The sequence below is a fragment of the Sceloporus occidentalis genome, unplaced genomic scaffold (assembly GCF_023333645.1).
Source record: "Sceloporus occidentalis isolate IW3139 unplaced genomic scaffold, rSceOcc1.0.p SCAF_7, whole genome shotgun sequence".
NCBI lineage: Eukaryota > Metazoa > Chordata > Lepidosauria > Squamata > Phrynosomatidae > Sceloporus > Sceloporus occidentalis.
In genome coordinates, this window is record NW_028316987.1 from 89,142,423 (window position 1) to 89,168,756 (window position 26,334).

General features: G+C 40.7%; 1 protein-coding gene and 1 pseudogene across 2 annotated transcripts in view; both read left to right on the top strand.

Moving 5' to 3' along the window:
- Positions 1 to 5,002, top strand: part of RHEB (Ras homolog, mTORC1 binding) — a 45,313-nt gene extending 40,311 nt beyond the window's left edge. Inside the window, exon 8 of the mRNA XM_089533623.1 lies at positions 4,508 to 5,002. Coding sequence (XP_089389749.1) covers positions 4,508 to 4,600 — 93 coding nt within the window. The 3' untranslated portion in view covers positions 4,601 to 5,002. The remainder of the gene's footprint in view (positions 1 to 4,507) is intronic.
- A 10,230-nt stretch (positions 5,003 to 15,232) lies between these two features.
- On the top strand, positions 15,233 to 24,685 carry LOC149310069 (gamma-crystallin N pseudogene; annotated as a pseudogene). The gene is made up of 3 exons (XR_016281992.1): positions 15,233 to 15,505; positions 19,800 to 19,945; positions 24,531 to 24,685. The product of XR_016281992.1 is annotated as a gamma-crystallin N pseudogene (transcript).
- The last annotated feature ends 1,649 nt before the right edge of the window (positions 24,686 to 26,334 follow it).

Here is a 26,334-nt window from a genome sequence, read left to right on the forward strand (position 1 = left end):
GAAAGCTCCAGACAATGAAATTGTCAGTGTCACAACTGCAGTGACCAGAACATTCCCCTGATTGCAGCTGCTTCAAACTGCAGATGAGATCAGCAGGAAGAGGAGAAAAGCAGGATGGGAACCTTGTTAAATATGTATTTTTTTAGCATAGAACATTGCTGGTCCTGTCGACCATTTACTTTTCAGCTGTAGTGATTTGCCAAAACAAATTAGGAACTCCTTCATTTTCTTACATGAGAACATGAGCTAAAGAGAACATTTAGAACCTCAGACTTTAAAGTAGTACATAGAATCATAGAACTAGAAGGGAATGTAAGGAATATCTAATCAAATCCAATGCCACGCTGGAATATACAACTAAAATGCTCCTGAGAGAGTGCAATTCAGCCTCTATTTAAAGACCTCCAAAGAAGGAGAGTCCATCACTCTCTGGGGAAGTCTATTCCATTTTTGAACAGCTATTACAATAGACATTTTTTGTAATGTTTCTGTGGAATCACTTTTCTTTAATATGAATCTATTGGTTTGTATTCAAGCATCTGGAACAGCCGAAAACATGTTCTTTCCATATATAGTCCTTATTAAGATGAGAACATTTTCTTGGTTTCAAAATACTGTGAGGAATTTCAGTGTTTACCCCAGTACCTGTGCTCCTCTGTGTCTTCTGGAATAAAAAATAGCAACATTAAGAAATGGCATTAAAGTGATGTCTGTAAATCAAATACTTGACTGGCTGTCATTGTTGGAGGGTCTCTGCTAAATTTAATTTAAAATACGTTAAGTTAATCAACTACTTAAAGACCATTTGTGTTTAGAAAACTTTGTTATATTGGCAACTGACTTTTTGATTTGATTTTAGACTTCAAATGTCATATGAGATACTGTGCACACCCAGCGTTAAATGAGACACTATTCAGTTAATTGTCATATTGCTTTGTAAAGATGCTTAAGTGAACATTTGGGTCCATTGTGACAGATTTGCAAATGAGCTTAATTCAGAATTGCACCTTCTTGGCAAATAACTCTTGCTAAATGGAACAATTGGAGAAGCAAGCATTGGAGTCTTCAGTGTGCCAGCTTGAAAATGTTCAGATGCCGTTCCACGTGAATGATCTGGGTTCCTCGGTCTAATTTACTGTAGCTAATGTTTCTTCATTGCTCTTTCATGGATTTTCCATGCAATTGTTCCCTCTGCAGTCACAAATCTTTTAAAAAATTCCATGTGTGAATTTTAAAAACAGATGAAAAAAAATGGAGCTAGAAAGTTATTGCAGTGCTAAGCAACGGTTTACTAAAATAAAGCTGAAGGGCAACATTTCGAGGATAAAACACTGAACCAAGGACAGTTGTCTTCTGTTCTGTTTTTCTCAGAGCTTAGAAAAGTTACATGTTTGAAAAGAACTTCCCATCCAGCCGTTGTATATTACCTTTTAGTACTAGAATAAGGCAAGATGCTACTAAATAATCATTTTATCCCTGAAACACATTTTATTTATTTTATCTATTTATTTATGTCATTTTTTTCCACAAAGTGACTCACAGTAAATTTGTACATGTTAATGTGTGTCCTGAATCCAGTTGCTAGTCCCAGCAAAAGCATACATAGGATAGGATGGGATTACCTTTAAATGGCAAATTGTACTGCCAGAGTTTTGTAATAGGATTTGTTTGGGGCGGGGGAGGGGTTGAAAATGTAGGTCTATATGTGTTAAAATCAACTTTTAAAAACTAACCTAATATATAAAGAAAGTAAACCCACCCACCCTCCCTTCCCTAAAATTCCAGAAGTGAAACAAAACAGCAAGAAAACCAAAATCTTCAGCTATCAAAGAGCATAAGTAAAGACTGAACTGATCTAAGTGCTTGGTGCAGTCTATCTAAAACAGAGGTCGGCAACCCGCGGTCCAGATCTGGCCCGGCGAGGCAGCAGGACCGGCCCCAGCCTGGTCTTGTTGCCGCCGCCGCCAAGGCCGCTGCCACTTAGGGGTGGCATATCCCTAATGCGGAGAGAGAGGCCTAGGGCCGTGGGGGAGCCCGCGGAGGCGGCAGGCCGCTTCCGCGAGCTCTTTCTCGGCCCTTGCGGCCCCAGGCCTCCCTCCTCGTCGGCCGAAAGGGCCCCTTGGAGCCCATTTGGCCGAAAGGAAGAGCCAAAGGGAAGGGCCTGAGACGGGTGCCCAAGCCCTTTTCTTTGGCCGAAAGCTCCGCCCCCGGCATGCAGCTCCGCCCCCGGAGGGTGGAAGCTCCCTCCCTGGCTTCGGCCCCCCAGTTGTCTGAGGGACAGCAACCCGGCCCCCAGCCCAAAAAGGTTGCCTACCCCTGATCTAAAAGGTAGTGCAGTTATCTAAATTGGGTGCTGCCACAGAAAAAGTCTCCTCCTTTACTGCCACCAACTATCCTCAAAAAGCAGAGGCACTCATAAGAGAGCTGTATATAAGCTGATCCTAATGGACAGGGAGATTCATAGGGGAGAGAAAAATCCTCAAGCATCTTGGCCCAAAGTCAAAAAGGCTTTATCAAGTCAATAAACAGCACTTCGTATTGCATTTGGAAACAACCCAGCATGCAGTACAGCTTGTACAGTAATAGGGTCGCATGATTCCAGCCCCAGAGCCCCAACAGAATTTTAGCTTGAGTGATTTTCTGAAATCTCTGTGTAGCTTTCAAGGGCAGCTCCCTGTAGAGTGTGTTAAAATGGTACAGTGCACTTTTGGCACACTACTGTGAACATTGCTGTGCAACTTCACACTGAGTGGTTCCATATGTGGAACTGCTCTTCTACTGCCATTGCTGGATATGGCAGTTATGCATCAGCCACACACAAAAACACCGTATGCATAGTGAAATTTATGCTAGCATATGTCATTTAACAGGATGTCAACCATCTTCTCCCTGGCTAGGTAGATATCCCTGACTAATACAACTTCTTTCTTGTCAAGATTTTAATTTCAGCTTGGGCTTCAAAAGCTTGTTTCATGAAACTGTGTTTTAAATTCCCGCTTGATATCTAATTTTTTTGTACAGCAGCATTTTTCTAAAAGCATACATGGTGTAGTGTTGAAATAGGACTCTGGGTTCGAATCCCCACCTGCAACCATGAAAAAAGTGGGATAGGCCCTACTCTCAACCTCAGGAAAAGGCAATGGCAACCCCCCTCTGAATGGATCTTGCAAGAAAACCTGAAGATAGGTTTGCCTTATGCTAGCTGTACATCAAAAACAACTTGAAAACATGCAGTGCATGTGCATATGTGCACACGCACAAACAGAGAGAATATTTATGTAGCCTTTATAATTTCCAGGTCTGTAATTCAGTTCAGATAAGCTGTGTACCAGCGTGTTGTAAGTTACAGTTTACAGACATGAAACCCTGAAGACACCTTTATGTTTAATTATATGAATTTGGCTGTCAGTTTCTCAGCCTCCTGGAAGGAGAATATTCATGAAATTTCTAATCAGTTGCATTCCAGCATTCAGGGCAAGTTGCAATAGTTCCACCCAGTTGAACTCTAATTAGAATAAAACTAATCACTAAAACAAATTAACATTTTCCACAGAGGGACCCGTGATGTTCTGCTGTAACAAAAATAGCAAGAATCTTGTGACACCCTAAAACCTAACAAATTTATTACAGCCTCAATCAGTGGTTCTCAAATGGAGGGGAGGGATGTGAGGCTTGTTCAAGGGAGGCACAAAACTTGGCGACCCTGATCCCTGCTGCTTCCAAACTTTTTTGTATTACACGTGTATTACACATGTGTTGAGTTACATATTGCATCTTCTCAAATAAAACTTCTAATTTGAATGATGGTAGTTTTTTTATAAAATGTTAAAATATGAATATACATGAATGTGTGAATGGAAATACACACACTAAATAAACAAAATATTTTGATTCATATACTATGTCGAGTGGCAGGGAGAACATCCCCATATAGATGTAAAGGAGGATCGTGAGGGTAAAGGGTTTGGGCACAACTGCCTTCAGCTATTTTGGATTGTGGTTGATTTAATGATAGCCATAATGGGTAGGTATTAACTATATTTTGAAAAGCTATCATGAATCCTGCATGAGAGAAAAGCAGGATGTCTATTGGGTAAATCAGACATTCAGACGTCATCCTAAATATTCAAGAACATGACAGACTTATGGACATGAGATGGCACAACTCATCATATTAGATTATGACCAAAATTATATAGAAATCAGTGAGATGTTGAATTACATATCATGAAGTAGAGAAAGAACTTAACTTGACTCCCATAGAGCTAAGTTGCTTGTTCAGTGGTGAGAACTGGATCAGAAAGGCATTATGAACTAGAAAGTGGAATTAATTGCCTCTTTTTAAAATTGCGTGTAATGAGAATGACATGCACATGGTTACAAATACAGGTACTGCTGTTGCTGAACTAGAGAAGAAGCTGCTGCTTACCCTTTGTCGTCTTGTTCTAAAATAATGACAGTTGCTCTTGTTTGAGATTCTTTAACGGCCCCTCTCCCTTTCTTACAGACTGCGGTTGATGTTTTCAGGAGGATAATTTTGGAGGCAGAGAAAATTGATGGGGCATCTTCACAAGGGAAGTCTTCGTGCTCAGTGATGTGATTGCACAGCGGAGGCTAAACACTGGGAATAAGTTGTTCTACCTAAAGAAGCAAACTGCCTGTTCCCCTCACAGCGAAATTACGCTTTTTCTTCTTTTGTTAACCTGAACAATATACAGTCAGTTGGAGACTTTTCCCTTCAGATTATGTTAAACTCTGACTCCTGTGCAAAAAAAAAAAGGCTTCACTTCCATTTTCAAATTTCAAGCAATCATATTTTGAATTTATATATTGTATTTCTTAATATTATGACCAATAATTTTACTGGCATTAATTTTTCAGTGTAGTTGGGTTAGAATAATCATCCAGATGATGCATATTGTTACACTACTATTACTAGGCTTGAATATCAGTGTTTCTTTGTGTTAAATGTATACTTGTAAATAAAATAGCTGCAAACCTTTGTGTGCCCTCTGCTTAGCTGGGATTCTTTTAAGATTGTAATTCACATCACATTAGCAGCAGTTTCCCAAAACTCTGTAATCCAACATGCAATTTCCGAGCTGTGTGGTGGCAGTCCTAAACTGAGCAGTCTTCAGAGGTAATTATAGGAAGAGGCTGCAGTACTTGATTGAAAGGCATTTTGGTTATACTTCCCATCATATGAACAAGAATTATGGAGAGTTTAGGGATTTTTTTCAGTATGAGTAGTGTATTTTCTCCCGCTACCTCTTAGCTATAAGCATGGAAATTTTTTAGTGTTTCAGCAGTTGAGATGACTTGAATACTTTCAACTTTTAAAATTTAAATTTTGGGAACCAGATTTTTCCACCTGAGGTGACCCACCTTGAATTCTGGAAGGCTCAACCATGCACAAGTTCAGTCAGGTTTGGCCAAATAGCAAGATTTTACTGTGACTCTGGAGGGCATCGTCCATGGAAAAAACTTAGCTGATTGTTCAAAGAGTCTCCTGAGAAGAATACACATCAGATGGCTAGTTGACTATATCAACTGTACATGGAATGGTTGCAGTCTGCATCAGTGGAGGAACTGACTGCATCATAAATATTCAAGTGATCATTCTGTTAGTTCCATCCTGCTTTGTGGTCTCTCTTCTGGAGGAGCACATTTTTGCCTACAAAGGAACATAATGTGATAAATCAACATTTTAAGGTTCCATAGCATTACTTTTCATCCAAAAGCTGAAGTCAAATGTAATGAAGTCTAACTATTAAAGGTGGGTGACAGTATTACAGTAACTGATTGTTGTCACCATCCCAAAAGCAGAGGTGCTCTTCTTAATCCCCAACAGAATCACGGAGCACCTTTGACACTACCTGGGAGGAGGAGTTTGTAGCATAAGCTTTTGTTGACTTTAGTCTACTTCATCAGAAATATTTTCAAAGGTACTGCAGGATTCCTTTGTATGCTGATACAGACTAGTATGGCCACATCTTTGAACATTAATCCAAAAAAGAGTACCGTAAGTCTTGGAAATAAATCTTTTTGATAAATCTGTCAGCTGTTCTGCTTAAAATTTAAAAAGGCATGTTGGTGGTTTAAGTTTTAGGGTGTGCAGATTTAATAATAGGAGGAAAGATTGCATCTTCACATCAGGGGTTACAGAAGTATACTGCTTTAGTTGATAGAATTTTTCTTTTCATCAGAAATTTTAAATCACTTTGGTACTGATTCTTATATAGTGAGAACTCCACATTCACTGGAGTTAGGGCCACAGGACCCCGTGAAAGTGGAAAAACCACAAATAAAAACTATTTTACTGGAGAGAACACCTCTCTAGGATTATCTAGGTCTTCCAGCACAACTCTATGGTCAACATCTGCCAGCTATTGGCCATAGAATTGGGATGGAGGATATACAGATGCCTAGAGAAGTGGTATCTATAGTAATCTCTAGGTCCTTAAGTGTAACTTCTGGAAGAAAGGCATAGAGTTGTGCTGAGAGACCTAATAATTCCTAGAGAGAACATATTAATCAAATCCATGAATAATCAAAGCTGCAAATGTGGAAGGCCAACTGTAGTGTCAAAGTGCTATCTTTTCTTGCATGCACTACAATTTTCCTTACAAGGTTGGCCAAAAAAACTGAATACTGACAGCACTGAAATAAAGATGAGAGCTCCTTACTTTCTAACTAGCTCAATTCTGCCCTGAAAACAGCTTGGAAGTTACTCATTCTTCACACTGAGTGCCAGTGTTGTATAAAATCTGACTCAGTGAAATGGGTTCAAATAACTATTAAGGTTTCACTGAACTTGAATGCCTAGTTCACCTAACAAGGTGTTGCGAGAATTAAACGGTGTAATATCTAGAATTCCAAAACACTAGGAAGGATAGAAAAATAATGTAGCATCCATACACACGATTGGTAATTAATTTTAAAAGGCTAGGACACCTATTTTTATTCACAAATTTGTTTTCAGGAAAACAGTTTGACTATAGTAATACTAGAGATTGAACTGATTCTTTGCTAAGACTTATTTAACAGGGCCCCAGCATGTGGTGTGGTAGTTATATGGCCCATCAACCCATTTGAGGTTAGCAACCTTGATAAAATGCAGAATATGAATGGTTTTGCTGCCTGTCCTCAGGGTTACTGACTCTTTTTCATAGAAGCTTTTTGGTTTTCCTATGTATCTGTACTGCTAATTTTGCATAACGTGGTGTGTGAGGGTTTCTGTCGTCCACACAGTCCCAAAGCGTGCAACAATATGTTAGCAAGTTTAAGGTTTTTAAGGAAAGATGGTAGAACTGAGGCAGTTTTCTCCAATGCCACTGCATCCCATATTTCTACATGCAACAAGCTATTGTAAGACCCCTGTAATAGAAACAGAGAACTGATATGTTTTTACAAGGGCCTAATCCTAACTCGAGAGTTGGTGAAGCTGACTTGACTCCCTCAGAAATTGGGGTCCTCTTCTTGGCCCATTTTCCCCTTCAGAGTAGAAAAGGAATTGTTGCTGTTAGCTCCTTCCTCAGAGGTAACAGGAAGGTTTAATTAGCTGTGTCTCCAGAGTGTTAAGTGTATAAAATGTTCCTGCTAATAAATTGTGTGCTGGCATAAAAATAGTAATTGCTGAGCTGGTTTGATCTCCATATCTGCTGGTTGTAGAGGAATTAACCCTGTAGTACTGCAGAGCATATTTAGTGCTGTAGGTCTTGTGATGGGAATTGTATATAAGCAGTGTGGAAACTATTTTAACCTTTTGTGTAGTCATACAGCATAGAGCAGCAATTGTGTCTTGTGTTACAGAATAGATCTGGTGAAGCAGTTTGGACACAAATGCACTTCTCGGAACATACTCCTTGGGTGCTGTAGTAGACCATGACAGTTTGGGAACCTGCTTAAGTGGCAGTAGAAGATCCAGTCTGTCCAAATAAATTCACAGTATTTGTTGGCCTAGAATCACAGAATTGGAAGAGACCGCACGGGCCCTCCAGTCCAACCCCCTGCCATGCAGGAAATCCAAATCAAATAATCCCCGCCAGATGGCCATCTAGCCTCTGCTTGAAGACCTCCAAGGAAGGAGACTCCACTACACTCCGAGGGAGTTTGTTCCACTGTCGGACAGCCCTTACTGTCAGGAAGTTCTTCCTAATGTTGAGGTGGAATCTCTTTTCCTGTAGCTTGCATCCATTGTTCCGGGTCCTAGTCTCTGGAGCAAGTGAAAACAAGTCAGCTCCCTCCTCCGTATGGCATCCCTTAAGTATTTAAACAGGGCTATCATATCACCTCTTAACCTTCTCTTCTCCAGGCTAAACATCCCCAGCTCCTTAAGTCATTCCTCATAGGACATGGTTTCTAGACCTTTCACCATTTTACTTGCCCTCCTTTGGACACGTTCCAGTTTTTCAACATCCTTTTTGAATTGTGGCGCCCAGAACTGGACACAATATTCCAGGTGGGGCCTGACCAAAGCAGAATAGAGTGGCACTATTACTTCTCTTGATCTAGATACGATACTTTTACTGATGCAGCCTAAAATTGCATTGGCCTTTTTAGCTGCCGCATCACACTGTTCACTCATGTTCAGCTTGTGGCCTACTTGGACTCCCAGATCCCTTTCACGCGTAGTTTCATTCAGCCATGTGTCTCCCATCCTATATCTGTGCATTTTATTTTTCCGCCCTAAGTGCAGTACCTTGCATTTCTCCCTGTTGAAGTTCATTTTGTTAACTGTGGCCCAGCTTTCTAGTCTATTCAGGTCATTTTGAATCTTGATCCTGTCCTCTGGGGTATTAGCTATTCCCCCTAATTTGGTGTCATCTGCAAATTTGATAAGTATGCTCCCAATTCTGTCATCCAAGTCGTTGATAAAGATGTTGAATAGCACTGGGCTCAGGACAGAGCCCTGTGGGACCCCACTGGTCACTTCTCTCCAGGATGAAAAGGAGCCATTGTTGAGCACCCTTTGGGTTCGGCCGGTCAACCAGTTACAAATCCATGTAACAGTTGCCTTGTCTATCCCACTTTTTATAAGCTTGTTTACAAGAATGTCATGGGGAACTTTGTCAAAAGCCTTATTGAAATCAAGATATACTATATCCACAGCATTCCCTTCATTAACAAGCTAGTAATTTTATCAAAGAAAGAGATTAGATTTGTCTGGCATGACTTCTTTCTCTGAAACCCGTGTTGACTTTTTGTGATTATGGAATTACCTTCTAGATGTTCACAGACTCTCTTTTTAATGATCTGCTCTAGAATCTTTCCTGGGATTGATGTCAGACTAACTGGACGATAATTGTTTGGATCCTCTCTTTCCCCCTTTTTGAAGATGGGGACAACGTTTGCCTTCCTCCAGTCTGCTGGCACTGCTCCTGTTCTCCAGGAGTTCTCAAAGATTATTGCCAATGGCTCTGATATTACTTTTGCCAGTTCTTTCAATACCTTGCTGTGGATGTAGTTCATCTGGTCTTGGAGATTTAGAAATAATGATAAACCATACTTTAGCTTCACAGAAACAAGCCTAAGAAAGCCATAAGCTTACATGCACAAGACCAACACCATCCTCAGTGTTGGATCATGGAGACAGGAAGCATCTGCTTCTATTTATACACTAACCACAATTTGTCTTTACGTCCCATATGAACAAGTTTGTTAATTTCAGGTATATGTTTTAAAACATGTTAATAATAGCCATATCAGATTTTCCCTCTTTTGGAGATGAAAAAGTCCAGAAGGTAAGTCCCTTTTCTCTTGCTCCCTCTAGTTTAGGATCCTGCTGTTGCAACTAAATTTGGTATTTCTCATAAATCCAGAAAACACAGCTATGTTGTTCATGAAGCAAAATACAACAAATTCAAAATACACAGGATATCTTCGTTAGCTCAATCAAAAGGTGCAAAAGGTTTTGTTTCTTTTGGTTGAAAGGTATTTGGATACTTTTGATGTGTATTTTGGATTTTGTTGCAAAGTCAGTATGGCTACCCTTGCATATGTTTTCCAGATATAATGAGAAATTTTAGTTCAAGCCATAAAGCAAATGCTCATAACTTCTGGTAGGCAACTCTCAGACTGAGCGTCTGTATAGTTTAGTATCGTCTTTGGTGGTAGATAGCAGCTCTTTGGTGGCAGTCTTTCCAAGAGCAGTACATGGAGATACCAGTAATTAATATAATTTAAGAATTTGAATCAGATCTTTTGCAAGAAAAGCCTGTGCTCTTTGTAACTAATCTGTCACCCTTCCCTTACTTTCCAGTGGGTGTTCTCCCCTTGGAACAAGAGAAAGGGGTGAAACAACAACAACAGCTTGGTTTTTAATATGAGGCAGTCTGTTTTGTTCTGGAAGGTATTAGAATTAACTGGGTGCTCAAGCATTGAATGATCATGTAGAAAATGGAGTAAGCTGGTTTCCTGCTGCTCTGGAGACACGAACAAGAACCAATAGATTTAAATTGCAAGAGATTCCACCTAAACACTAGGAAGAACATCTTTACTGTAGGAACTATTCAACAGTGGAATGGGCTGCCTCAGAGGGCAGTGGTTGGATGGGCATCTTTCATGTAGTATTTCTCTGCTGCAGTCTCCATTCTGATCAATGTTGGATCCAAGGTATGGGAATTTTGGCTATTTCAGTTTCCTCATTACTTCGGTTGAATTTATGTAGATCCTCTGTGGTCATTATTTTTTTATTTCTATATGTTCAGCAGTAAGCCTGCCTTTGCACTTTCTTCTTTAACTTCCCTTTGTAATTGTTCCAAGTCTCTGATATATTCCTCCAATGGTATGGTCTCATCTGCATTGCTTAGATCAGTGATGTTTCCTTTACCTATGTTCACTCCTTATCCTTCTGAGTCTAAATCTGCTCTTCGTATATTTTCTACATACAAGTTGAACAAATAGATTATATCGGTATGAATTACTATCATGTGTTTGGTTGGAGTCCTGCATATTTCTAAAGGAAATTCTTCTTTTCCACCCAAACTTACAGTCCTCCTCTTTCAGTACTAGTATAAATAGGTGGAAACGATCCTCACTTTTACCAAGCCTCTTGCAAGCTTTCTTGAGTTGAACAACTGCCCCAACATTTAAATAGAAGCTGACACAGTTGGTGGGGAACCCCCATCCCCTCTGCCTTCTTTTGGGTAACACTATGAAAAGATACACTGTAAATGCTTCACTGGATATAACAGATATCACTTTTTAGACAACCAGAACTATGAAATGTGAAATAATAGACAAATGAACCTACATCCATTAGAAAAAGCCAGCTTAGAAACTTTAAGCTAGGGTTTGTTTTTTTCTAGCTAAAACATGCAGTTGGACTATTGTAGACATAGGCAATGGTTTTCCTGCTAGACGTTTCTGACTACAACTCCCATAGTACTTCATTGTTGCCTTGCCTGGATAGATCTAATGGGAGATCCCAGTCAACCAAATCTGGAGGCCCAAAAGTGGTCCATCACTGAGCTATAGGATCTTCAAGCCAGCCATGAAGCCAGAGAAGCTGTGTGTTGGTGGATATGGCCTTTTGACATCTGGGTTAGGTTTTTCTTCTACATCAGGCAAGGAATGCTATACAACAGAAGGACAAAAACACTGCTGCATTGCTACTCAGCACTTCTGACCAATACTCCCCACTTCTGGGCTAAACATTTTGCTCCCTTAACAGTAAGAATATTGACAAGAAGGAATATGGAAGGCAACCAAGATGACAAAAAGTCTGGAAACAAACCCCTGTGAAGAGCGGCTTAGGGAGCTGAGCATGTTTAGCTTAAAGAAGATATGATTGAGATGTGGTATGATAGCCATATGTAAATATGGCAAAGGATGTCATGTAGCAGACGGAGTGAGCTTATTTTCTGCTGTTCTGGACAACACAAACAAATGGATTAAAATCAGAAGAAAAGAGATTCTACCTAAACATTAGAAAGAACCCGACTGCAAGAACCATTCAGAAATGCAATAGACTGCCTCAGAGGCTTGTGGAATCTCTTTGGGGGTTTTAAACAGAAGGTGGGTGACCACCTCTTAAGAGTGCTTTACTTCAGTATTCCTGCATGGCAGGAGGTTGAACGAAATGTCCCTTGTGGTCCCTTCCAATGTTATAATTCTAAGAGTCTTTAAAATACATGGAGCAGAAGACTAATAATTTTGATGATTATAGATAATGCCTGATATTATGCTTCTCGGTGCCATTTGTTGATGAACATGAGAAGGAGGATACTGTTCCTTCTGGGTTTTCTACAGGCATTTGGCCAACTATTGTGAGCACCAAATGCTGAACTAATAAGGCTTTTGGTTTGACCCAGTAGAGCTGTTATGTTCAAGAGGGAGCCACAGAACCAGCCTGGGCATAGAAGCCTTGTTGTTGTTTTGTATAGCACAGAACCATTCCTGGAAAACAAAGGATAATAAGAAAACTAAGAGGAAGCACTTTTTTTGGCATGCCTTTGAACCTTAGTGGTTCTGTGTACAGCATAAATGTATAGGTTTCAAATCAAGAGAATGGGTAGGTGATTGTATACTCTGTAAAGCTCGGGTAGCGAAGTAGCAGAGGGGCAATTCATACACTAAGCTATATAAATCAAAGCATGGCTGCACTCCTGTTAGCACTTTACTCTTGTACAAGCTGTGCATAATGCTCTAGATCTGGCATCTCCCCCATGGCTACTGTTGAATCATATGCCTCCCCTGGGTCTTTATGTGAAGAATTCAAGACAATCTCCAGAGGGGGCAATAAGGTGGTACTGGTCTTCTGGCGAAGGATGATAGATTGATGGTAGCACTATGTTGTGCATATGTAGGTCTAATCACTGGATTCACTGATAGCAGGGATGTGAAAGGTTTCTGGCATAAGCCTTGGAAAACCTGAAGTCAAAACAGGCAGAATCTGGCTTAATAAACCAATGGTCTGGGTCAATATAAAGGTGACATCACATCTTCATAATTTCTAAAGTAGCTTCTGAAAACACAGGTTGTGGACTCCAGAAGGAGAAGCTTAAATGGAAGTGTACTTGGCTGTATTAAGGGGAAACAAAAGATGTGGAAGATGTGAAGTTGAAGGCTTTCATGGCCAGCATCCATAGTTTTTTGTAGGTTTTTCGGGCTATGTGGCCACGTTCTAGAAGAGTTTATTCCTGAGGTTTCTCCAGCGTCTGTGGCTGGCATCTTCAGAGAATACTAGCAAGGAAGAAAGTGGGTATATATATACTGTGTGGCCCACTCTCTTCCTTGCCAGTGTTCTCTGAAAATGCCAGCCATAGATGCGGATGAAACGTCAGGAATAAACTCTTCTAGAACATGGCCACCCACAAAAAACTATAGATGTGGAAGAGTTTGTCACCTTTTCTATGATTTCATTGTTACCTGTTCAAATAAACTTATCTGAAGGGAACTGTACAAGTACAGCGCTCACGATTCGAAACCCGATCTTTTGTCAAAGTATCTGTATTAAATTAAAACTCCCGTATCAGCAGCGGCTGAAGCATGCGGTTCTTGCCAGCTAAGCACAAATCATTGCTGCATTGCATTGTTTGCCAGACCCTATGACCCCAAACTGGTCTCATCATCACTGATAGACAGTATAGTTTCCAGTGGCTCTGCAAACCCCGATTGAGAATCAGCTTCAGTGTGAGCATCAGATAGATCGCTACAAAAATCATGTCTCAGTGTTCAGGAAAAGTAAGTAACTTTTTTTAAAAAAAATTACTTTCATACTTTGCTTACAGTTTAGAATTTTTTTGTGTGTGAGATGGAAAATTAAACTTTAATATGACAGCAGGAGGTGGGATGGGTCAACAGACCAAGACCCTAGAAATCCTGTGGATTTGTGTCATCTTTTGGAGTGGGAATTACAATACAGCCAGGGTGGTCTGAAATAAGGGGACATTCCCTTAAACTCCAAGGATCTGGTGACTTAAAGAGAGGAGTGAGGGTGATTGAGAAATATGGAACATACCCCAATTAATCCAAACATACAATTTGAAACAATGGTGTTTACAAAAGGCCAAGAGAGAGTTTGTATTATGCACCACACACAGTGTTGTAAACTGGAGTTGAGCTGTAATTTCTGCTTAACGATAATCTTCCAGCTTCCTTTTAGCTCTCTCTCTCCTTGGATGCAAAATTAAACCCATCTGGCAGTAAATGCCATGTGCTTGGAATACCAATGAAGACCATGTAATTAAAAAAGTGTATACATGGCTTCTGAAACTAGAGACACAAGATGAACCTGTAAGAGACTATATGATAAGGGTGGGCTCAAAACTTTGGGCATAGTGATCATATGGCTGTAAAGGGGCAATGTGGATTAAAGACTTAAAACTGACTTTGTGAGGTGATTTAAAACCTGTATAAGATTATGTATAGATGATATCTAACTCCAAACAAGTTGTCAAAAATGTCCCAGAATGTTTCAAACCAATGTTGGGGATGTCAAGATAAGGTGGACTCCTTTTTTCATATGCGGTGGACTTGGAAGAAGGCAAACAGTTGCTGGTTAATTCCCAAAATTTTAAAGGTGGATTTTGTAATGTTACCAGAAATGTTTGTGTTGAGTATTATGGATAAAGAACCGGAGAGTAAATACGGAACATTGCAGGAACATTATATTGCTATGTATTGTATATGTATTATCCTACTTGAGAGTATGTATTTTCCCTGGATGAAGATTAACCTTCCATTTTGAAGCCAAGCCCTCCCTCCAGTCCATCTGCCTTGGTCCAGGCCTTGGAGGTAGAGAGGAACTGCTGGACCTCTTACCCTTTCCCTCCACCACTCCCTTCTCCTTCTGTGTCATGTCTTTTTAGATTGTAAGCCCGAGGGCAGGGAACCGTCTAACTAAAAAGATTGCATGTACAGCGCTGTGTAAATTTACAGTGCTTCATAAATAAAGGTTAATATTATATATATATATATATATATATATATATATATAGAGAGAGAGAGAGAGAGAGAGAGAGAGAGAGAGAGAGAGAGGTCATGATTGGCAGATCAGAGCTCTATTGCTCTAATAATAAATAATATTGTGTATTAGTTATATCTCTTTTTTTCTTTTCTATTTTTCCTCCTTTTTCTATTTTTCTTATTTCTGTCTTTTTAGTTCCTGAATGTATATTAATTTGATTCTCAATTATATTGTTAATGTAAAAAATAATAATTAAAAAAGGAATACCATAGGGTGTTGGGACTGGGCAGCTTATGGACCCATGATAGTATCTTTCACTCAATGGATGGAACATCTTCCTTGCAGATTGTTTTCTATGATGGCAAATGCTTTACAGGCAAAAAGCTGGAGATCTGTGGGCCCTGCCATAATTTCCAGGAATGGGGCTTCACAAACCGAGTCAATTCCATCTGCGTACAAACTGGAGCTTGGGTCTGCTTCAGTTATGCGGATTATCGAGGCCAGCAATATATCCTGGAGCATGGCGAATATCCCAGCTTTTACCGCTGGAATGCACACAATGACCGGATCGGATCCTGTAAGCCAGTTGGAATGGTTAGTGCACCTTTTGCACCACTGATAAGTGAGATTCATTTTCTGATGCTTTCTCCTTCTGTTTCCTTTTGGGGGGAAATCCATCAGGATTTTAAAGTATGCACACTTGCTCTTCATTTTTCCAGTTTCAGATCTCCACTTCTGCGCAACCCCTTCTTACACCTCCCCATATTCTAGATGGAGACATCTTACTCTTTTGGCCATTGTACAGTTAATGTGCTCAGTTCATGGATGCATCAATGGAGGTCCACAATTGTAGCCATTTGACATGGTCCAGGATCTTGTAGTTAGTCCCAGCTAGAGGAGAGCCCTTGAAGCAATTTGATTTACTTACATGTTGATTTACCATTCAACAGTTGAGTCAATTAGACTCCTCTAGTTGGGACTATTCACCAGGATTCCTGTCATGCAGCTGTACGTTTTTGGATGGCATGAAATTATTCATTCATGCCTTCAATTTTTCACTTTCTTCAGTTGAATTGTAGAAACAGCCACTGAGCATTCCCCATTGTGCAATGGAACTTCAAGCAGACACATTGGCAGATACACAGTTGGTTGCACAATGTTGGTGCTGAGGCAAGAGGTAGATGTCGGGCAATCATCATATAACTATGGGAACATAGATTTATACTTCCCAAGCACAACATATGATCTAGGACCTTTAGTGTGTCTGCACATAAATAAAACACGTGCAGCATACAACATACTACTGAATGTCTTCCTTTGCTTCTATCTTCCATTAACTACTTTTCCTGATAGTAAGTATGGCCAGATATCTTTGAATCAAAGCCTCTCTATAGTGAGCACAAGCTGTTCCTTTGTGATGTAATAAATGTGATTTTGTAATGGAAAATATGTTACAGTGCAACTCTAAGTGTCCATTCAGAAATTGAGTCCAACTGAGTTCAATAAGGCTTTCTCTCCTGTAACTGGGCATAGGCTTGCAGTCTTAATTTACCAACATCACTTACTTCAAAAATATGCTTTCCAACCAAGTTGTTGTAAAGTTCATGAGTACCACAGGTAAAACGTAATGCATACTGTGGAAGGGATTCGGTCTGAGGAATAGCTTGGGAGCATTACCTTTTCAGGACTATGACTCCCAGAATATCTCATCCAACATGGCCACTGTCAATGCTATCTGGTTAATTCTAGAAATTGTAATCCAAAAAAGAGGTTACACCTCCAAGGTCTGCAGGGCTAGAGAACCCAGAGACTTCCAGATGTTAGATTGCAATTTTTAACTCTCCTGAGTCCATTGGTCATGTTTTCTAGGGCTGATGGGGGTTGGAGTCCCACAACATCTCGAGGAGCATGAAATCCCTGTAGTGACCACCAATGCTCATCAGTAGCTATTTGGTTTGTTACATAAATGGAATGTGCTAGATAGGTTCTGCAGCTGTTAGGATCTGTGGACAGCTAATCCATCTGCTGAGCCATGGCAGAGCAGATGGTAACTTCGTAGTGAAGTACCTCCAGTCCCTGGTCTCACTCTACCTACCTAGGTTGGCTAGTGGATACTCTTGGACAGCAATGGATTTTCTCTTCCAAATAAACCTTGCTTGTACCTTGGGTTTTGGTTCTGATGTGATTCTTCACTCTTGACTACAAGCCAGAGTTATCCATACTCTCAATGCACACCTCACCCCCTGAACCAACACCTCTCCCATGCCCTCCAACATTTCACAGACAAAAACTGGAACACCTGTAGTCAAACAACATCAGAGTGTGGTTAAGATGACAAACATTACTAATAAGAATGAACACATTAGCTAGGGGAGGCTGCAGCACTTTGCTTTTGCCTAAGCCAGCTAGAAAGATTGGGATTCTGCCATCCTCTGATCTGTGACATAAATAAACCTATTCATTTATTCACGATTCGGTCCCTGGTTCTCCTTGCCTCTCTGCTTAATTGAGCACAAACTACTTTGCACTTCAGCATCAATTTGCAGTGACCAAAGTGCAAAGAGGGGAAATGGGATAGAGACAGAGAAACTGGGACACTTTCAAAATAGCTGAAAAAGTGGGATGGCAGAGGAATAATTAGGACTGTCCCAGCCACATCAGGGAAGTTGGAGAGTATGCCTTAAGCCCTTTTAAAATCAGATTGCCTTTCTCTGACCTAAATGAATCCCACACAGGCCCTTTCATATCCAGGAGTGTTTTCACGCTCTCCTTTCCCTTACTCTGTGAAGAAAGTGTAGTAGTTGGGAAGAACTACTACTATTGGGTTCTTTTTTGACCACCATCAGCCATTTTGGGCTTCGGCAAGATTTCACAGCTGCAAAGATTTTGTAACCTCTTTGATACCTTAAACTGAGCCGACTCCTGTGTAATTCCTTTTATAAACTTATCAGATATCATGGAACCTAACAGTGTGGTTTTTCGTTTTTTATTTTTAAATGAAGAAAATAATACCTGTCTGTGAATCTCATACAGAACAAAAGTAGGCTGGGGGTGGGATTCCTAAAGGACTTGACCTCATTTCACCCTTTCAACTTGCATAGCTGGGCTGCAGAAACCAAAGAGGAAAAGGGGGAGAGGTTTATTTTTCCTCCGTCTTCCCTCAGTTTAATAACATCACAGCATTTATCCTGTGTAAATAATCACAGTCTTGACTGAAAACTTAAGGAAAATTTGATTTTGGGTTTTAAGGCAAACAGTCTCGAGAGCTGTGTATCTTGGAATACCTTCCTAATATTTCTGTCCCTGACGGCATTCTCATTTCATTTCCCTATGTATGCATATCTGGGTCATTTGCAGATATCAAAGGTGACACTGTGGCCTTGTCTTTTGCTCTGAGCATTTTTCATTTTATGTTTTAAAACATTTATTCCTCGATGTGTGTGTGTGTTTATTGCTTTCACATTGGTGGTTTATCGCAGGAACAAACTACCCCCACCTGCAAGATCTGAATAGTGACAGGCTGTAGGGTTGGATGTAAAATTTGTCTTCTTTCCCAAATTTCCAGCATTGAAGAGAGTAAGACATTGGGAATATTTTGCATCTAGACCTTTCTATATCTTCTGTGTTTGCATTTCTTTGTTAACTTTACCTGTCCCCTTTCTTTGGATGTCTACATTTCTGAATGTTTCTGTAATATTGTAATACTTTACTTCCATTTTAATTGTCACTTTTGCAAGTTTTTATACTGTAAGCTGCTTTGAGCCCCAATTTTGGGGAAAAGGCAGGATACTACTACTACTACTACTACTACTAATAATAATAATAATAATAATAAATCGTATAAATTGTGGTCTGTCTATTTTGTAAAATAAATTGTTGAGGGTTTGTGTTCAAATACCTCGACCACGCCATACACTAGCTCCCAGTCTTGATTTGAAGTCCTGTGCTTCCCTTAGAGCAGGGGTAGGCGAGTGTTTGGGGTCCAGAGGCCAGGTTTTCCCTAAGAGTTTTCCCATGAGCCTCTGGACCCCAAACACTTGCAAACCCTCAATAATTTATTTTGCAAAATAAATATAAATTGCTGGCATGTAAAAAAGGGAGAAGAGAGCCAGCATGGTGTAGTGGTCTGATAGTGGACTAGGACTCTGGAGGCCAGGGTCTGAATCCCTTCTTGGCCATGGAAACCCACTGAGTGAGCTTGGGTAAGTCACATTGGTCCTGTACAGAGGGACCCTTTGCGGTGTCATGGCGACGTGCTAGGGTTCTCTCGGGGCGGCGCGTGCACATGCCCCGCAACCCTAGCACATTGCCATGATGTCATAGCTGTTTGACACCATCCAGACAGCGCACACAACTATAATGTCACTGCTGCGTGGTGTCCAGATGGAGCGCGCGGCAGCAACGTGCTCGCGCCACCGCCAGCTGTTTACAGCGGTGCAAAAAGGAGCCGCTTTTCAGTGCTCCTTTTTTCAGCGCAACCGTGCCACGCAATTTGGTTGCTGCAGCGCGGCTACATGAAAAATAGAGGCAGCTCCTGGCTGCCTCTTTCTGGCGGTCTGTACCCTGCCAATCTCTGCCTCAGAGGAAGTCAAAGTCAAACTCCTTCTGAACAATTTTTTCCAAAAAAAACCCCAAGAACCCCATGATCTTGCCTTGGGGTTGCTGTAGGTCAGAAATGACTTGAAGACACACAGCAATGACAACAAAAAAGGAGAGGATGGGCCAAATAATACATTGATAATAAATGACAAATCCTTTTTCTATATTGTGTACAGAATACAGTATTGTTTTTCTTGTATGTGATAAATGTTGTTTTTTAGGAGGTTGTTGTTTTGTTCTTTTGTTGTAGTTTTTTTGAAAACTAATTTTGTCTTATCCTTATCTACAGCATGGAGAGCATTACCGAATAGAACTATATGAAGGGAGACATTTTAGTGGCCGCAGTCAGGAGTTCACTGAAGACTGCTCTTACTTGAGTAGGCAAGGCTGGCCCAAGAACTGGATCAATGCCATCAAAGTCTATGGGGACGGAGCGTAAGTAGCATAATGGGCATTCAGGTAATATGGCTGCCCTTCCTCCTTGATCCTGTCTAGCAGACAAACCGTATGCTGGTGGGTTAACATAAAGGCAAAGCCAATTGACTGAACAGCTATCCTCTAGTTGGAATTAACAATAGGATTTTAGCTCCATGTTAAACAGCTTTACTTGTGGAACTCCACTAATGTAACCATGAACTTAATACATCCATTGCACAAGGTTCAAAACAGTACAAACTGCCGTTGTAAAGGAAATTTACACATGTGCATGGTGCTAATAAATTCAAACCAAGGAGTATCCATTATAGTAATGAAACTAAAGATGGTGTAAAATATGTGACCAAGTAGTCTTCCCGTGACATTTGAAACATTTCTTTTTAATTACTTCTTTATTATTAAGTACATTTGTTTCCTGTAAATTGGAAATAACAATTTAAAATATATATGGATGCATGTAATTGGTTTGCTTCCTCAATAACTCAGGTGTAATGACATCTTGAGAGCCAGTGTGGTGTAGTGGTTTGAGCAATGGACCACAACTCTGGAGACCAGGGTTTGATTCCCTGCAGGAAACCCACTGAGTAGCATTGGGCAAGTCACATGCTCTCAGCCTCAGGGAAAGGCAATGGCAAACCTCCTCCAAACAAATCTTGGCAAGAAAACCTCATGATAGGTTTGCTTTAGGGTCGTCATAAGTTGGAAACGACTGGAAGGTGCACAACAACAATAAATTACATAACAATGTGATTGTACTAACAAGGTTAATTTAACTGCTTTTGTGTTATAGCTGTAACTCTTTTGTGCTTGTGGTAGCTTCAGGGCTCTATGAGAACCAGAATGGTGTAGTGGTTTGAGTGTTGGACTGGGACCCCAGGAGACCAGGGTATGACTCTTCACTTGGCCATGGAAACTCACTGGGTAACCTTGGCTGAGTCACACACTCTCAGCCTCAGAGAAAGGCAAAGGCAAGCTCCCTCTGAGGAAGAGAAGGTGCTAAAATAAATATTTGGTCTCAGTCCAGCTGTCTTTGGAGCCAGACAAAACATGATAACTTTTAAGAATTGAGACTAGAGGTGGGAACCAGAGTTTCAGACAGCAATTTGTGTTGGTTCTTCTTAGGCTGTCTTTGAAATGCCAAGAAACCTCACTGATAATCAGCATGCCTCAGTCCTACAGGTAATATTTTAAAATCATCTAGGTGCTTAATAAATGAATAATATGCAGTTATTCCTTTATTGTAGCTCATCTTGTAGTTTCACTCAGCTTGATTTCACTCTTTTTCACAGGTGTTTTGCTTTTTAGCTGGATTTATTTCATAAATAATTATATTCATTTGAAGTTCTTTTCTTCTCTCTCCCTTCTCTTTTCTTGGCATACCTTCAAAGCTGTCCAGGTTTGTATCTGGGGTGGGAGAGAGATGGAGGCATTGGCTGGTCAGATATGAATTCTGCCCTTCCATATGAAATCTTCCTTCATTTCTCAGATTTCTAGTATTGCAGAGACTGAAACACTGGAAATTATTCACATCCAAAACTCTTGCATTAGTAATTAGAATCTTCACATTCCCTCGGTCACTTTTCCTACTCCTTTTCTTTGGATGCCTAGACTATATTTCTAAATGCTCAAGTGAAGTTTAAAGTTACTGAAGTGTTAGAGATTTGGAGAGTGCATTGGAGGGGAGCAGGATTCTTTTGGGGGAGCAAAATCTTCATTATACCTCCCTCCATAGCTTCACCCCTGCAGCTGTCTGTTTTGAAAAAGACCCAAATCCATATCTTTGCTTCCTCTAAAGTCCTCAAAACCCTTGCATTTTCCTAGGGTTAAAAGACATACACAAACGTTTGAAGAAAAGAACTTCAAATGAATATACAGCTAATAAATAGATTGCAGCATTGTTCTCTAGTTCAAGAAATCTACGGATATTTTTGCTAATCTAAAGCAAAAGTCAGCATGTGGTATGACAGGATCCATTTAATGAGGGTTTTTTTTATGGTGAGCATGATTAATACAGATGATATCCTTCTTGCAATAGTGCATTTATTATTATTATTATTATTCCTTTGTGATCCTTTGCCAGCAGCCTCTCTCCTATCCTGTCTCCCACCCATCTTTGAAACTTTTCCCCTAAAAAAAGAAAAAAACTAAGAAGCAAGACTGCAGTGTCATCATCTCTCTGACCAGAAATGAAGTTTCTTTTGGAGAGAGGAACATGTCTCCCTTTCTGTGCGTAGAAAATCATCGCTGGCGTCTCAGCCTCTTTCAAGGAATGTGATTATGTCCCTGCCTAATTTGTTGTTGTTTTCTGGTTTCTTTTGTACCATGCGCTCTTCTTGGACAAACAAATACACACCAGAAGGCATGTGCCGGATGTGCGCCTGAGAGAGGCAGAGGGGAGGGGGAAGCCAGAGCAGCATCGGAGCCAGGGAGTGCTTGGCTTGTGCAAGGCACAGCTGGAGTTCTGGTTTACACATCACACTTTCCTGCCAAGAGAGCATCTCTAAGGAGGGTAAAATAGCAAAACTTGTAGGCACACTGGCGGAAAGGTCAAACATGCCTGCCGAATGCCTCGCTGGGACAGAAAGGAAGGCTTTCTCTTGAAGAAAGTAGACTTAAGTCTACAAATGCTTATGCCTACCAACTTCTTTCTCTCAGCCTCAAAGGTACTACAAGAGCCCTTTGCATACTTTCTTCTGAAATGTGGACTGAGGCTCTACAATATCATGGACTCACAAGGTCCTCCTTGCACATTACACTTTAACTGTCCTGGTTCCATCCTATAGAATCCTTCGATTTGCAGTTTAGGGAAGAGTATTTAGCATCCCAGGATTCCATGGGACACAGCCATGGTTGTTAAAGTGGAATCACAGTACTGTAATTGTGCAATGTGAAGTAGTCCAACCCTTAAAATACTCCTGAGAGGTAGGCACCCAACTTAAGACAATGGAGAATCCACCGCCTGTAATGTGGCTTTCATGAAAAAATACTTCTTGTGGGGTATAGACAACCACCCACTTCTGTTCTATGGGAAAAACAGGTGCTGTATTAGCAAAATAAGTCTCCATATGTTATTGGAGTACGGCTCCCAGCATTCCTCACTGGCTAGAATCAGTGGGAGTTGTAGCCCCACAACATTTGATGACCCATACCTTCTTCATCCCTGTTGTAGAAGGTCCCATGTTCAAGTTCTTGGATGTGTAGGTGGGTGTCTTAAAAGGGTAATGTGAAAGGTTCATTATGAGAAAGATCTTTGCCTGTGAGCCTACAGAGCTGCTTATAACCAGAAGAGACTACTAGGCTACATAGAAAAATAATCTAACCTGGTATGAAGTAGCGCCATAGGATTCTGTGATGCACGCACCACCTTCTGCAAGGTTGTGGAATAGAGCTATGCATGCTGTGCCACTGCAGATGGGTGCATGTTTACATTGTGTATTATTGCGCACTGTGCATTGTTCTTGCAAATGCTCGTGCACAGTTGCTTCTGCAACATCACAACTCACTGATCAGGTGGTTGTACAATGGTCATGCAACTCTGTGAACAAAAATTTATGCACTATCTTAGTTGAGGATCTTGGCCATTGAGTCCTTTGAGCTGAAAAGACCCTCTTCTGGAATAAAAGGCAGGATATCATGAAGATGATTGATGATGAATGTAGATATGGGGAGATATGTAAGGCAAAATGACTGTGAGATGCAAAAAGAACAAGAGCTTACAATGAGCCTTCACAGTGGCAGCAGTTGATGATGACACAGTCATCTTAAGCTTTGGTCACATCAATTAACATCTTTAATAATGAAACAACAAATCACTGTCTCCTATCTAGCTTAAATGAACAGAATTTGTTAAGGTCTAAATCAGTAGTTTGTAAACAAGTAGATGTGAGTTGCAGAATGCTTGTTGCGACAGGCAAAATGATGGAGGGAAAAAGGTCTAGAAGATATAGCAAGGACTGTTTCCCATCTATTTAGAGCAATTTTGGGCAACTGTGGTGAAGCTATGGGTCAATTTTCCAACCCTGAAGCTCTTGGAGAACTACACAGACTGCCAAAAATGCCAAAAAACAAGAACAGAAGTCCACTTCAGGTTTTCAAAAATGTTTGATGTAAACAGTGCCAGGGTTGTTGCTTCTGGAGGCTTCACGACAAGGTAGTTCATCCCTTTGCTGAAAGAAGGCTGTTTGGGGAAACTAGTGGGATCAAAGGACACAAAACAGCCCAGAGGCCATATGTAGTCTAAACACCATACTTTCCCCACGCCTCAATCATTGCTCCAGAGGAGGTGTGGGGAGGAGGCGTATTGAAGTCACCGACGTTTGGTTAGCAATAGCAAGTAAATTTCTATACCATTTACCAAAGTACTAAGTGGTTTACAAAGTGTAAGCTAATTGCCCCCAACAAGCTGGATACTCATTTTAACAGCCTACAGAAGGATGCCAGGCTGGTTAAAATGATATTGTAGCCATCTGTGAATATTGCTTGAAGTATTCTGACAATATAAGCCATTTTATTTCCATTCCATTCCATTATTTCTAATATCTACTTGTCTACAAACTGCTCATAAGCCATTTTATTTCCATTTCAGGTGGGTGTTGTATGAGGAACCTAACTATCGGGGCCAGATGTATATGGTTGAGATGGGTGACTACAGTAGCTGTCATGAGTGGCAAGCTCCCAGCGCAAACATCCAGTCTATCAGAAGAGTCATCGACTATTTTTAATCAAGATGAAAACTTTAATCATGAACCTTCAAAGCTCATCTCTGAAATAAAGATGATAAAAGTTTGGATAGTTTGTTTGTCCATTTTCTTACTAAGTAGGTTAGTGACAGACCAAGCCAGCGGCTGATGGGAAAGTGGCACGTGCAAGAACCACTTTTGGTTGCTGTGTTGATAAGCTGACTTCATTTGTGTGGGGAGAAAAGGCTCATACTTGATATAATAATATACTTATGAAGAGCAAACAACATGCCTACAACTGCCTTATTTGAACTCTAGTGATTTGAGGATTTGGGTATAGATCCTGCATCAGAGGCTATGATGTATAACTTCACAACAACACAGCTATGTTGCTGACATTTGTGGGTTTTTTGGGCTATGTGGCTGGCATCTTCAGAGAATGCTTGCCTGGAAAGGAGATGGGTGTGTGTGTATATACTGTGTGACCCTGGGAAGGCAGAAGTGATTTGCATATGTATTGTTCAGATGCTGGCGAAACATCAGGAAGAAACTCTTCTAGAACATGGCCACATAGCCTGAAAACCCCACAAAAACTATCTGCTAAGGTTCTCCAGAGGTTCTCTAGCAGATGATGCCATCAGTGTGTATCTGGCTACAGGAACATGGCCATATGGTTTTATGATGCAGCCTTATCTTCTCCAGCAACAAAATGGCTGCCGGGGGGGGGGGGGAACGACACTATTGCAGTGGAACAGTGAGTCCTAGGGGGGCTTGGATGTCCTAGGGGGACTTGGGAGGAGATGAATACCAGTCTCCAAAACAACCCAAAAAGTACACAGATATGTGTAAGATGGATGTATGCTTATTTTTTTAATAATGTTTATTAGATATAAAAACAGGATGTATGCTTATTTATGTCACTATGGAAAAGGATTCAGGATATGGGCTGATCCTACTTTAAACATTCCATGTTCTCTCCCCACTATGGCAGCTTTCAAGTCCTAGGAGAGATGCTCCTGCTCCTGCTTCTTGTCAGTGAGGAGAAGACAGAGAGGAGAGGCAATTCCAACAATGAAACCAGAACAGCCATAACTTCATTGTCTGAACTGCTTCCCCACTCTGTCCCCTCTGCACTGGCAAGTAACAAATGTGGCCCCTTCCAGAACATGGAAGCTGCTATGGAGGGGTTTTTTGAATGGTGCGCAAAGGGCTACAAAATGATCAAAACAGATGTGTTGTTGTTAACTGCCCTTGAGCCGACCTTGGCTGTGGATGAGACATCTCCAAGACTCCCTCTCTTCCACTGCTCTGATTTATGTTTTGCCTGTGACCATCCTAATTTAAAGTAGCCATCTGGTGTGTGGTCTTCCTCTCTTTCTTCTTCCTCAACCTTTCCCAGCATTATTGTCTTTTCTAATGACTCATTCCTTCTCATGATGTGGCCAAAGTACAACAACCTTGATTTGGTCATCTTGGCTTCTAGGAGTATTTCAGGCTTGAACTGTTCAAGGACTCCTTTGTTCATCTTTTTTGCTCTCCATGGTATCCTCAGCACTCTTCTCCAGCACCACATCTAAAATGAGTTGATTTTCTTTCTGTCTGCCTTCTTCATTGTCTAGTTCTCACATGCTTATATAGTGATGGGGAATACAATGGCTTGGATAATTTTGATTTTAGTGTTCAGTTGTATATCTTTTCTCTTTAGGATCT